The sequence below is a fragment of the Dryobates pubescens genome, chromosome 23, assembly GCF_014839835.1.
Source record: "Dryobates pubescens isolate bDryPub1 chromosome 23, bDryPub1.pri, whole genome shotgun sequence".
In the NCBI taxonomy this organism is placed as follows: domain Eukaryota; kingdom Metazoa; phylum Chordata; class Aves; order Piciformes; family Picidae; genus Dryobates; species Dryobates pubescens.
Genome location: NC_071634.1, coordinates 6324552 through 6338024, shown reverse-complemented (window position 1 = coordinate 6338024; position 13473 = coordinate 6324552). Strand labels below are relative to the sequence as shown.

Genomic DNA, 13473 nt, shown 5'->3' with positions numbered 1-13473 from the left:
CCACTACCTTCTGTCACTTCAAAACACCATACCAGTGATTAGAAGCAGGTTGAAAAGGCTTTAATGTGTCTGCTTTGGGCAGTTGCTTTTGGTTGCATGGGGAGAAATGAGTAATGGTGAAAGAAAATTCCCTGCAGATTTTCTGGCTCACTCTCCTCTAATTAAATCAAGTATGACATGAGATGCCATTCCCATTTTTGTGTCACTGTCAGCACAGAGTGGCCCTTGGAGGCACAAATTAACAAAGAAATGAGCAGATAATGAGACAGTGACAGGGAATTGAGCAGAAGGGAGTCTGTGAAGCTGAGAACATGCTGGGAGAAGACACTGCAGCCTTAGTATACAAGGAGCAATTGAGTTGATTCCTAAACATTCAGGAATCTTTATTCAGTGCTCAAATCTTAGAATCATGGAATCCTAGAATGGTCCAGGCTGGAAGGGACCTCCACTGGTCATCCAGTCTGACCTCCCTGCAGTCAGCAGGGGCATCCTCAACTAGATCAGGCTGCCCAGAGCCCTGTCTAGCCTGACCATGAATATCTCCAGGGATGGGGCCTCAACTACCTCCCCAGGCAACCTGTTCCAGTGTTCCACTACCCTCATGGTGCAGAACTTGTTCCTAACATCCAATCTAAATCTGCTTTTCTCTAGTTTGAAGCCATAATTGCAGAAGGGCTGAGCTTTGGATAGCAATGCACAGCACCCAGTGAGACAGCATCAAAAAGTAGCTATGGGATAGAATCTAAATAACTTCAAAATGCAAAGGCTCATAAGAGAAAGGATCAGCTCAGAACAGCTGCTTGCTTGCTTCTTTGCTGTATGTCTCCAACTTGTGAAATCCAGCAGAACAGAAACTGATACCTAAAAAATGTGCTCTCTGCTTTTCTGGAAAACCTTCTGAACCAGACTGCAGTGTTAAGGATACTCAAATCTGTTTATTGTTCTATTCTGTTAGAAACTGGGCTGTTAGCTGAGGTGCTGCATTTAGGCAGCATGTGAAAACTCACAGTTGCAGAATATTATTTAGGCATTAAACCTTAAGCTAAGCAGGATCCATCCAAGCAAGCAGGATCCATCCAAGGACTTTATGGTGAAGTAGAATCAAAGAATGGTTTGGGTTGGAAGGAACCTCCAAAGGTCATCCAGTCCAACCCCCCTGCAGTCAGCAGGGACATCCTCCACTAGATCAGGTTGCTCAGAGCCTTGTTGAGCCTTGATCTTGAATATTTCCAGGGATGGAGCCTCAACCACCTCCCTGACCAACCTGTTGCAGTGTTCCAGGACCCTCACAGTGCAGAACTTGTTCCTAACAAGTAGTTTTTAACTTCATGAACTTGATGATCTCTGAGGTCTGTTCCAACCTTGTTGATTCTATGATTCTATGATTCTGTGGTTGCATCTTCACTGATGGCATCTGCACTGACAGCATGTTAATGGATTGATTAATTAACACTTCAACCCTTCATCTCTGGTAACAAAACCTGAGCCTGCAGCAGATTCTGCATGGCACTTCTTGCCTTAAAAATGTGAATGTTAAAGATTTTGGCTTTCTGTTTTCCCCAGTTGCTTTAGCAGCATATCAATGGCTGGTTTGCTACCTGCTCCGAGAAAGTGACCTGAAGCTGAGCAAGGAGAAGCAGTCTGGGAGAGGTGACTTTGAGGCAAAAAACAATTGTCAGGTAACCCTTATTCATCTTTCTTATTTACTGATTTTCATCCTGTTAGTTTTATCTTCTTGTGTCATGAAGTACAGTTTCCTCAAGCACAAAGCAGCAAGTCAAGGAATAGAATAGAATAGAATAGAATAGAACAGAACAGAACAGAACAGAACATAATAGAATAAAATAGAATAGAATAGACCAGGTTGGAAAAGACCTTTGAGATCATTGAGTCCATCCTATCACCCAACACCATCTCATCACCAAGTGCCCCATCCAGTCTCTTCCTAAACACCTCCAGTGATGGGGACTCCACCACCTCCCTGGGCAGCACATTCCAATGGCCAATCTCTCTTTCTGGGAAGAATTTCTTCCTAACATCCAGCCTAAACCTCCCCTGGCACAGCTTGAGACTGTGTCCTCTTGTTCTGGTGCTGGGTGCCTGGGAGAAGAGACCAACCCCCACCTGGCTACAACCTCCCTTCAGGTAGTTGTAGACATCAAGAAGCAATAAGATAAAATCCTAACACCTCTCCAAGTGCTTTATGTTGACAGTGGTAGCAGGAGAACAGTGACAGCAGAAGTCTTGCAGGATGCATTTCCCTTCAGAAGAGTCACAGGCCTGTGCTGGGTGTTGCCTGTGATTTTGGTAGCACAACTTCTGAAGACTAAATCTACTGCTGTTAAATCTACTGGCTGGTTATTCCATCTCCATCTGCTCTCAGGGCCAAATACATACTGTAGGAAAGAATCCTGCTCTGGCAGGCAGGTAAACTCAATGACCTAATGGGTCTTTTCCATCTCTTAATTTCTATAGTGCAAAGCACTCATGAAAGATACCAGACTGACAGCATTGGAACCCAAAAAGGAAACCTTGACAATCCACAGAGAGCAGATTGACTCCCATCAGAGAGCTTTAACAGCTAGGAATGGCTTCAGTCCAGGCTCCTGTGTTTATCCCCGAGCTCCCCAAATTCTTCCCTTACCTCCACGAGCAAAACTGGCTCCCAGCCAAGGAAGGGATGCTGGTCCTTTGTCACAAGAGACATCTGTACCCTGAGGATAGCCACTGGCATTCACCTGATCTGCAGAGCTCATTAAAACACACCAGGAAGTCACTACAGTCAACTCTGCACCTAGGAGGAGCCAGCTTAGCTTCAGCAGGGGATGGGCTGTGTGAAACCACTGCCAGAGTGGGGGAGATCTGCCCTGCTCTTACCACAGAAGCAGGCTATTAGCAAAACTCTGCAGGATCAGATGCGGAGTGGGACTTGCTAACAATTCAAATCTGGTTGCCTGTCAGGTGGCCAGCTCTTGGGAGGCTGGTGCCAGGGCCTGTGTGTTAGAGAGGGTGATTTGCTCAGAAATGCAAAGGTTCTCTTGTCTGTTATGTTCCAGACTGCTAAAGGTTGGAGGTACTTGGGCCCAGATCTGCTTCTGAGCTAGGCTGTACCTGAGGTCTTCTGTTCTGCCTACATTCATCTTCAGGACAGCAGGATGTTTTATTTTAAATGGCATGCCTCAAAAACATCTGAAACTCATTTCCCAGCTGTGCTTTAAAGACATGTACTTAGTGATTTAAAACTTTCTGGGCATCAAGCAGCACTTTCCTGTCAGCCCCGGGGCTGACTAATGTATAATATTTGGGTTTGCTGTGGGAGATCTGGAAGAGGCTCCTAGCCTATCCTTGGATTATTTTGGTGTGAGTGTGGTCAGACACACTGACTTCAGCAGGGTAGTGCCATTTGGCACCAGCTGAGGGCTGGTTCCTTGCATTTTGTCACTTATTGTCCTTCCTTCCTCTTCCTCAGGTGTACTACTGTCGGTCCTTAGCCATTGCCTTCATTGAGCAGACAGCCCTGCAGAGGTACCATGACTACACACATGACCCCAGCATCCCACCTGCTCTGCAGCCAGTGCTGAAGAATCTCTGCGCTCTCTATGGACTCTGGTCTTTAAGCAAGCATCTAGCTGTGCTCTACCAAGGTGAGATAAGCCCCCTGAATATTCTGTGCGTGTCACATTGTAAAAGTCCTGACCAGGCAGCAGTGGGGATCCTAGTGAGGATTTAGATTAGAGCATTTTCTTGTTGCCTGTGTGTTAGAAAACCTGGACAATATTTTCAGTGACAGAGTAATCAAAATACTCTCATTTAGGCCAGAGGTGATGGACAGCTCACAAGTTTTGCTGTGGTGCAGTGATGGGGGGAGAGAATGAGAGAGAGGCAGCAAGGTGCTGTAGTGGAGCTATTAATGCAAACAGCTCCCAGTGCTTTAGATTCATTGGTTTGCAGTCAACTCATTAATGAAGGAATCACTTCAGTTGCACAGGAGCACCTGTTTAGTCTCTTGAATACTGAGCTAATATGCTCCTTTGTAGAAGTATTGTATCATAAAATCCTAGAATAGCTCAGGCTGGAAGTCACCTCAACTACTCCATCCTCCCCACCATTGGCAGGGAAACCTCTCAACTAGACTCAGCTGCTCAAGGCCTCATCCAGTCTGGCATTGAACACCCCCCCAGGAAGGAGAAATCCACAATCTCCCTTCACAGCCTATTCCAGAGTCTCCCACCCTGGTACTGAAGAACTTCTTCCTAAGCTCCAGCCTAACCCTGCTCTCCCTCACCTTCAAACCATTCCCACTTGTGCTGTCTCTAGACACCCTCATGAAAAGTCCCTCTGCAGCCTTCCTGCAGGATCCCTTCAGGTATTGGAAGGCAGCTCTGAAGTCCCCCTGGAGGCTTCTTCTCCAGGCTGAACACCACCAGCTCCCTCAGCCTGTCCTTGTAGCAGAGGTGCTCCAGCCCTTGGATCAGTGTAATCTTACCTGGCACAAACTTCTCTGTGTTGTGTTTGCAGGTGGCTATGCTGAAGGCGAACGTGCTGGGAAGTTTATCCAGAATGCTGTTCTGGAGCTGTGCTGCAGGGTAAGCTTCCACTGGTGTCTGCTGTGAGAAAATAATTAAAATAATAATAAATAATAATAATAATTAGAAAATAATAATAAAAGCTGTGCCAGGGGAGGTTTAGGCTGGATGTTAGGAAGAAGTTCTTCATAGAAAGACAGATTAGCTATTGGAATGTGCTGCCCAGGGAGGTGGTGGAGTCACCATCACTGCAGGTGTTTAAGAAGAGACTGGAAGGGGTGCTTGGTGCCATGGTTTGGTTGATTAGATGGTGTTGGATGATGGGTTGGACTCAAGCTCAAAGGTCTCTTCCAACCTGGTTAATTCTGTTCTATTCCATTCTATCCCATTCTATCCCATCCCATTTTATTCTATCCCATTCCATTCCATTCCATTCCATTCCATTCCATTCCATTCCATTCCATTCCATTCCATTCTATTCTATTCCATTCCATTCCATTCTATCCCATTCTATTCTATCCCATTCTATTCTATCCCATTCTATTCTATTCTATTCTATTCTATTCTATTCTATTCTATTCTATTCTATTCTATTCTATTCTATTCTAAAACAATGACAGTTTGCAAACACTAAGGAAGAGCTGTGCCAGCTATTCTGTACCTCTGTGGGTCAGCTAGCAATTACATTAATAGCTTCTGAATAACTTCCTGTAAAGTTTAGTAGCTTATGGACCCTGAGTCTGTCCTGGTTTGATTACCAAAAACCAAGAAAACAACACCAAAAAATGACACTACCATTCGTGGTCCTGCACTCCTCATTGGAAAGGCAGTGAAAATGGGGCAGACCACTCCTGCTCATTTCACTGCTGGGTTAGCTCATGGCTAACCCATGGCTAACCATTTTCCATTTTCCAGCTGGCTGATGTTCTTCTCAGGTTAGCAGCATTTCAAAGAAGACTTCGGGTGCTGTGTTTCTAAAGTTCAAAAATGCATGGGTTTAGGGGTGTGAGGAGTGGCATCTTGATTACAAAGTGTTTAACAAGCCAGAAGCAAGGGGAAACAGTATTTAAAACACAGTCACCCAGGGAGGAAATAAAAGCAAACTCGATCTAGACACCTGAGTGGGGAGTTCTCTGAAGGTACTTTATGAAAACCATCTCCATGCTGCTCTGCATCCCCCAGGCAGCCACAGATAGTTAGAGAGCTTACCACATGCATGGCTTTTGTTTTCAAACAGCTGAAAGATGATGCAGTCGCCTTGGTTGATGTCTTTGCTCCTCCTGACTTCATTCTCAACTCTCCCATTGGTAAAGCTAGTGGAGAGGTAAGAAAACCTATTCACACCTTGAGTACCATGTCCAGTTCTGGGCCCCTCAGTTTAGGAAGGACATTGAGACTCTTGAAGATGTTCAGAGAAGGGCAACAAGGCTGGGGAGAGGCCTCAAGCACAGCCCTGTGAGGAGAGGCTGAGGGAGCTGGGGTTGTTTAGCTTGGAGAAGAGGAGGCTCAGGGAAGACCTTATTGCTGTCTACAGCTCCCTGAAGGGAGGTTGTACCCAGGAGGGAGTTGGTCTCTTCTCCCAGGCAACCGCCACCAGAACAAGAGGACACAGTCTCAAGCTGTCCCAGGGCAAGTTTAGGCTGGAAGTGAGGAGAAAGTTCTTCCCAGAGAGAGTTGTTAGCCATTGGAATGTGCTGCCCAGGAAGGTGGTGGAGTCACCATCCCTGGAGGTGTTCAAGAGGGGATTGGATGTGGCACTTGGTGCCATGGTTTAGTCATGAGGTCTGTGATGACAGGTTGGACTTGATGATCTTTGAGGTCTCTTCCAACCTTGGTGATTCTGTGATTCTGTAAAGTTGGCAAGTTTAATCATTAGGAGAGAGTTGGATTGCAGTTCTGAAAGACTGAAGCAGTCTTGGAGACTCTCTGCAGAGAGGTGTCTGAATCCCCATCCCTGGAGGTGTTTCAGAGAGTCAGAGATGTGGTGCTGAAGGCCATGGTTTAGCACCAGCGTTGGTAACGTTAGAGAATGGTTGGACTGGATGTTCTTGAAGGTCTTTTCCAACCCAAACAGGTCTCTAGGTGTATGATACAGAGCCAAGCCCTCTATTGGTTTAGAAGAAAGACTCTTCACTTGACATCACTGACTGCTTTCAGACCACGTTAGTGTTATTTGGCTGCTGAGAACGTAGCCTTCCTGAGGTGCCTCTGCGCAGCCTCTGCAATGCTTTCTGAAGCATTAAGCTTCATTTAATTCTGAACTGCCAAATGTTGCTCCAGTGACACTTCTGCAGGTTCCACTTCTCCTGTACTCATTTTTTTAACCATTCCACATAAAATTGCAGATTGCTGAAGATGATGAATTATCAATCTGCTTAAGAGAGGGGAATTTCTTGTGCTCTGTTCGGTTGGGTCACATCTGGGAGAGAACTTATTTGGCTTTCCAGAAGTGTGATTAACTAAAGGTAAAAGCAGACATGCATTCAGAGCCAGCCTTCAGGTTTGGATGGAACAAAGCTTAGCTTCACATAACCTTGCTCCCAAATCCCTACCTTTGATAAAACAACTCATGTCCTGTTAGAAAACAAGAGGGAGGAAGGTTGTTGGTTTCCTGCTCCTAAGCCAAGGATGGTCTGGATGATTTACACAGATGTCTGATGTTTGCCGTGCTTTGAAATGTTGTGCTTGATCTTTGTGCTTTATTCTTGCCTGGCCATAATTATTCACATTTGCTATCTAGAAAGTCAATCACAATCTCATTTCAACCAGCCAGTCAGGTCATTTGTCATGCAGAAGGTTGGTTTATTTTCTGTATGAATTAATCCTTTGCTTTTTTTTATGATGATTGTTTTGCAGTTATATAAAAACATGTGGACAGAGATCCTTCAAGGCAACAAAGCTCTGAGCAGACCTTCGTGGTGGGCAGAATTGTGTGTCAACAAGCCTGTGGTGGGCAGGCTGAGGGCAAGATTGTAAAGCAAACCACTTGTAAGAGGCTGGATGGGCCAGAGGTGGATGGAGACATCAGGAGAAAGGAGAACACGTGTCAAGCACTGAAAATGAGAGAGGATTCTGTAGAGAAATGCCAAGTTATCTTACAACTTTGAAATCAAGTCCAAGTTGATCTCAGGGACTGGTAACACACCAATGGCAGGAGCAAGAGCAGCACATCTGCACACTGTTCACATTGACTCAGCTCAATGCATAAAGCTGAGGATTTGTTGTGGTTGCTGCTTTGCAGAGGTCCTATCAAAGCAATGTTCAGTCAGCCTCTGGACTTTGCTGTCCTGTTACAGAAGTGAAATAATTCAAAACCATTTCCCACCAGGGATTATGAATAACCAGGACAGCCTGAGGGATTTGGGGCTGTTCAGTCTGGAGAAGAGAAGGCTCTGAGGAGACCTCATTGTGGCCTTCCAGCATCTGAAGGGGGCTACAAGAAAGCTGGGGAGGGTGTCAGGGAGTGATAGGACTTGGGAGAATGGAGCAAAAATACAAATGAGTAGATTCAGCTTGGATGTTAGGAAGAAGTTTTTCCACATGAGGCTGATGAGACACTGGAGCAGGTTGCCCAGGGAGGTGATAGAAGCCTCACCCCTGGAGGTTTTTGAGGCCAGGCTGGATGTGGCTCTGAGCAGCCTGATCTAGTGTGAGGTGTCCCTGCCTGTGGCAGAGGGGTTTGAACTAGATGATCCTTGAGGTCCCTTCCAACCCTGACAATTCTGTGATTCTATAAGCTGAACAAAAGCAACATAAAAGAGAATTTGAAGAAAAACAAAACCAAAAACCAACCCCAAGAACACCAACAGTGCTAAACCTGTGTTCAGGGATGGGACTCTTTCCAGCAGCCTCTTTGAAGTCTGTGAAGCTGGTCTGATTTTCTTCAGATGCCTCTGTCTTAAACTCCTGGATTGCTCTCTCAGTGCAGGGGAGGGCTGGGATTAGAGATAATCTGTCTAAATTGTGTCTGATTCTGTAGATAAAATTAATTGAAACCAACTTGTTTATGCATCTCATTTCAAACACATATGGCAATGCAAACATGGGAGGCTTCTCTGTGTTCTTGTTGGTTAGAACATTTTCAGTCCTGCAAAGCCAGCCTCAAGCCTGGGAGACAGTGACACAGAAACTGTGCTGTGGGTTGGGTCAGAGTATATTCAAGTGAATTATTGTCAATGTGGCCTTATAAGGATGTATGTCAGTGGCAGGAGTTATTGAACAGAGTGGGACAGTTCTCCCTCAGCTGGATGAACTATCAAATGTGTGTATTCACAAATGGAAGAGACACTGACAAGGCTTTGACAATCCAGAACTGTTTATGATCCACACATGCTGTGGAAAGCAAATTCATTTTCCATTCATTGTATCTGTGAGCTGAAATAACGTTAAAACCTGATTCCTGCTGCCCTTGCTGTTGGGAGCAATCCTCTCAAGCCAAAGAGGTTCTTTTACAAACTAAAAACTGAGTGGTGTTTATGGCTGCTCAGGGCTGAATTTGGGCTATGAAATAAATGTCTTTTCAGTACTTCAGTGTTTAATTCTGCTGCTTGAGCAGAGTCAGAGCCTTGTCCCTGTGGGATGCTCTGATCCCAGCTGTTGGTGCTGTGTCAGTATATGAATGTGTGTAAGTCTTTACAGACTGCCCCCGACGTGACCAAGAGGTTCTGTAGAGGGTTCTTTGGTTCCATCTAAGAGTGACAGAGCTCAGGAAATGTTTCATGGCTGGAGAATGCATTGAAAGGACAGCATTAAACAGGTGATTCTTTCCCAGAAACAGTCAGTGTTGCCGGTGTGCTTTCTGCCTCTCTTCTTTCATCTTGTCTAGTGAGGCACCAGAATTCAGCATGTCCCAACAGAAACTCTTTGCTGAGCTGTTGGGCAGTAGGAAACAATCAAAACCTGAGCTGCCTTTGCTGAAAAAAACACACCCCAGCACACCTTGAGTATTGTGTCCAGTTCTGGGCCCCTCAGTTTAAGAAGGACATTGAGACTCTTGAACACGTCCGGAGAAGGGCAATGATGCTGGTGAGAGGCCTCGAGCACAGCCCTATGAGGAAAGGCTGAGGGAGCTGGGGTTGCTTAGCCTGGAGAAGAGGAGGCTCAGGGGAGACCTTTTTGCTCTCTGCAATTACCTGAGGGGAGACTGTAGCCAGGAAGGGGTTGGCCTCTTCTCCCAGGCAACCAGCACCAGAACAAGAGGACACAGTCTCAAGATGTCCCAGGGGAAGTTTAGGCTGGAGGTGAGGAGAAAGTTCTTCCCAGAGAGAGTTGTTAGGCATTGGAATGTGCTGCCCAGGGAGGTGGTGGAGTCACCATCCCTGGAGGTGTTCAAGAGGGGCTTCGACGTGGCACTTGGTGCCATGGTTTAGTCATGAGGTGTTGGGTGACAGGTTGGACTTGATGGTCTTTGAGATCTTTTCCAACCTTATTGATTCTATGATTTATTTGAACTGGTTTGCAGCCCAACAGGTTCTATCATCCCATGGAAAAAGAATAGATCAACACAAGTAAATACCTGTGGTTAGATAGCCTGGAGTCCTAGAGTCCTATCTTCAACTGGTTTGTGTATCCATAGGGAGTCCAACATTGGAGTCCAGTGTCTCCCCACCCTCACTCTCAAGAATTTCTTCCTAATCTCCAGTCTAAATCTGCCCTCTTCCAGCCTAATCTCCTGCTTTGGCAGGAGACCCAATGATCTCTGGAGATCCCTTCCAAGCTCTAATGTACTGTGATACTGTAATCCTTAGTCTGAGTCCTTCAGATAACTGAGAGCAGGGCACAGAGTGGCACTTTCCTGTATGAGTCTCCATAGAACCATTCTTCAGTGAGCCATGGCTCTGAATTTCTAATCTCTGTGCTAAGCCAGGCCCTGTGTAATCATAGAATCAATAAGGTTGGAAAATACCTCAGAGATCATCAAGTCCAACCTATTACCCAACACCTCGTGACTACTAAACCATGGCTTCAAGTGCCACATCCAACCCTTTTTTGAACACCTCCAGGGATGGTGACTCCACCACCTCCCTGGGCAGCACATTCCAATGGCTAACAACTCTGTGAGGAAATTTCTCCTCACCTCAAGCCTAAACTTCCCCTGGTGCAGTCAGATAACTGAGAGCAGAGCACAGAGTGGCTCTTTCCTGTATGAGTCTCCATAGAACCATTCTTCAGTGAGCCATGGCTCTGAATTTCTGATCTCTGTGCTAAGTCAAGCCCTGTGTAATCATGGAATCAATAAGGTTGGAAAATACCTCAGAGATCATCAAGTCCAACCTATTACCCAACACCTCATGACTACTAAACCATGGCTTCAAGTGCCACATCCAACCCTTTTTTGAACACCTCTAGGGATGGTGACTCCACCACCTCCCTGGGCAGCACATTCCAATCAATGGCTATCAACTCTCTCTGGGAAGAACTTTCTCCTTATCTTAAAGCCTAAACTTCCCCTGGTGCAGTCAGATAACTGAGAGCAGAGCACAGAGTGGCTCTTCCCTGTATGAATCTCCCTAGAACCATTCTGCAGTGAGCCATGACTCTGAATTTCTAATCTCTATGCTAAGCCAGGCCCTGTGTCATCAAATGACCTAAATGCTTTTTTCCCCTGCAGACAACAGTAAGCCAAAGGTTCTAGAGGTCTTGTACATCCTGCTTCTCAGAGCAGTAGTCCATGTTAAGTGTGAAGTTTAATAGCTGCAGCATGGGGTGAGAAATATGTCATGAAATTTGGCATCCAATTATCCACTAAATCACAGGGCAATAATTTAACAACTGCCACAAGATGTCCCAGGCAGTTTGTTCCTCTTTACGGGGCATGAAATGAAAAGGGAGAAGTCGTTTCCTTCATAGTTCAAATGCCAAATAAAGTTGCTTGTGTCATTTCAGCTTGGTTGGGGAGCTGGGTCAAAGGCTGTCAGATAGCTTCAGTCCAAAACAATTTGGCCATGGGAATCTGTCCTTTCAAGCTGCTACAGGAGGCAGCTAAATTTGTCTCCAGAAAGCTGAATCCAAGCATGCCTGAAAGAGCCTCAGCCTACTGCTTGCTCTGTGCCCAGGAGGGCTTCTCTCCTGGACGGTGGAATTTGCCTTCTCTCTGACTCTCAAACCAGCTGCCCAGGGGGTTTCACACTGCTTTGCTTTGTGACAGGATATTTCTGTTGCTGTGAAAGCAAAAAACATCCCTTTTCTATCAGTAAAAAGGCCAACAAATTGTCCCCGTGCATTAGGCCATTAAATGCACGCATCTGCCTTGCTGGGGTGGCAAGATAAAGAGATGAACCTTTCACATCACCTTTGGCAGGAGTGATGATGGGGTCAGGAAGAGGAGAGGTGGAACGTGAAGCAGCATTCCAGCTGCAGTTCCCAGTGTGCAAGCCTCCCAGAGGTGCTTGTTTTCTGCACAGATCCATGGGCTCAAATGCTGCCCCTTCTGCCTGAAAGCCTCTTTCCCACTGCAGGAAATGATTTCTCCTGTGTTCTGCAGCAGCTTCTCTTCTGTTTGCCTTTATGCAGGTAGTTTCTTTACTCACCTCCTGTGTTTTCAGGCCTGAGTGGTGATTCAGTGCTAGCACATTCTACCAGCATGAGCAGCCTCTCCCTCAGTACAGCCTCATGGACATCCCAGAGCCTTGTGTTTCCTCTCGGAGCCCTGTGCCTCTGCAGGACTTGGCAATGCTTTGTTGTTCCCAGTGCTCATCAGCCTGAGATCAGATCATTCCAGCTTGGTTCACTGGGCTAAGGAGAACCCTAAGCAGAGGGGAGCTCGCTGCATGAGGCATCCATGTGATGGCATCACCTGAGACAGGCAGGTCCAGCCAAGGGCAGGGCAGCTGTGATCACAGCAGGCTGCCCACAACAGGCAGTGAGAACAGAAGCAGAAAGCTTTGCTCTTCTCCAAGCAAGTCAAGTCTCAGGTTTGTCAAATGCAAGCAGAGCATTTCACAGCCTTTCCTTTCCCAGGCAGGCTTTTGCTGAGAGCAGCACTTCCCCTGGCCACCTTGCCTTTTCCTTTCCTCTTTTATTTTTTTGCAGGCTTTGCATTTCTTCAGCATTGTCACAGCATGAATCTCCCTGGAATAAATGCAGTTCCCATCAGGGCTTTCTTTAAGGGTGGTCAGGCATTGAAACAGGCTGCCCAGGGAGGTGGTGGGGTCACCATCCCTAGAAGTGTTCAAGAAACCTGTGGACATGGCACTTGGGGACATGGTTTAATGGTGTTAGGTTGACACTGGACTTGATTGGGGCCCTTCCTCAGGACACCAACCACCAGCAAGGGATGCAAAAAGGAGAAACTGCATGGACTTGAAAGCTGGAGGTGAGTGTGGCCCAACAGGAAACTCAGCATTATCTTGTCAAAGGGGAGCTGAAAAATATGCTGAGATTCCAGTATCATTGGCTTGCCCAGAAGAGGAAGAAAGTGCTCATTCTCAATACAAAGCCAACTGGGGTCTGATTGACAGAGAGTTGAGGAGATGGTTTAACTGGAGAAAGGGTCTGCACAAAGCCCTGTTCTTTGGGATGGCCAAGCAACCCTCCATGCTTTTCCTGCATGCTGTCCCCAGGTCCTTTAAATCTGCTTTTCAGAACAGCTGGTGCTGCTTCAACTGCCCTCCAAAAAAGCACAGCTCTGAGTGTCATGAAATAATAATGATTTTTGCCTAAGCCCACACAAACACTTGGCTTTTTCCATCAGTTTATCAATGCTGAGTGTTTGCACAGCCCAGAGCTGAGCACTGGCTGCGTTTCACTCGAGTGATAGAGGAGCCAGCAAAAACATCTCCTGGGGAGTATTCCCAGTTGTAAATTTAGTTTTGACACATATAGGGTGGAATTGGGTTTCTCTCTGTGTGTTTTGATCTCTGCACAAATTCCTATTGAAAGAATGCCTTCCAGCTCCACAGAAACTGCAGATCCTGCTCCAGGCCTAAAGCTGTGGGCAAGTCCCACG

At 46.3% G+C, this 13473-nt stretch overlaps 1 protein-coding gene across 1 annotated transcript in view; it reads left to right on the top strand.

Moving 5' to 3' along the window:
* ACOX3 (acyl-CoA oxidase 3, pristanoyl) overlaps positions 1–8899 on the top strand; it is a 34380-nt gene extending 25481 nt beyond the window's left edge. Inside the window, exons 14-18 of the mRNA XM_054172426.1 lie at positions 1564–1679; positions 3470–3644; positions 4519–4586; positions 5764–5850; positions 7383–8899. Coding sequence (XP_054028401.1) covers positions 1564–1679; positions 3470–3644; positions 4519–4586; positions 5764–5850; positions 7383–7502 — 566 coding nt within the window. The 3' untranslated portion in view covers positions 7503–8899. The remainder of the gene's footprint in view (positions 1–1563; positions 1680–3469; positions 3645–4518; positions 4587–5763; positions 5851–7382) is intronic.
* The last annotated feature ends 4574 nt before the right edge of the window (positions 8900–13473 follow it).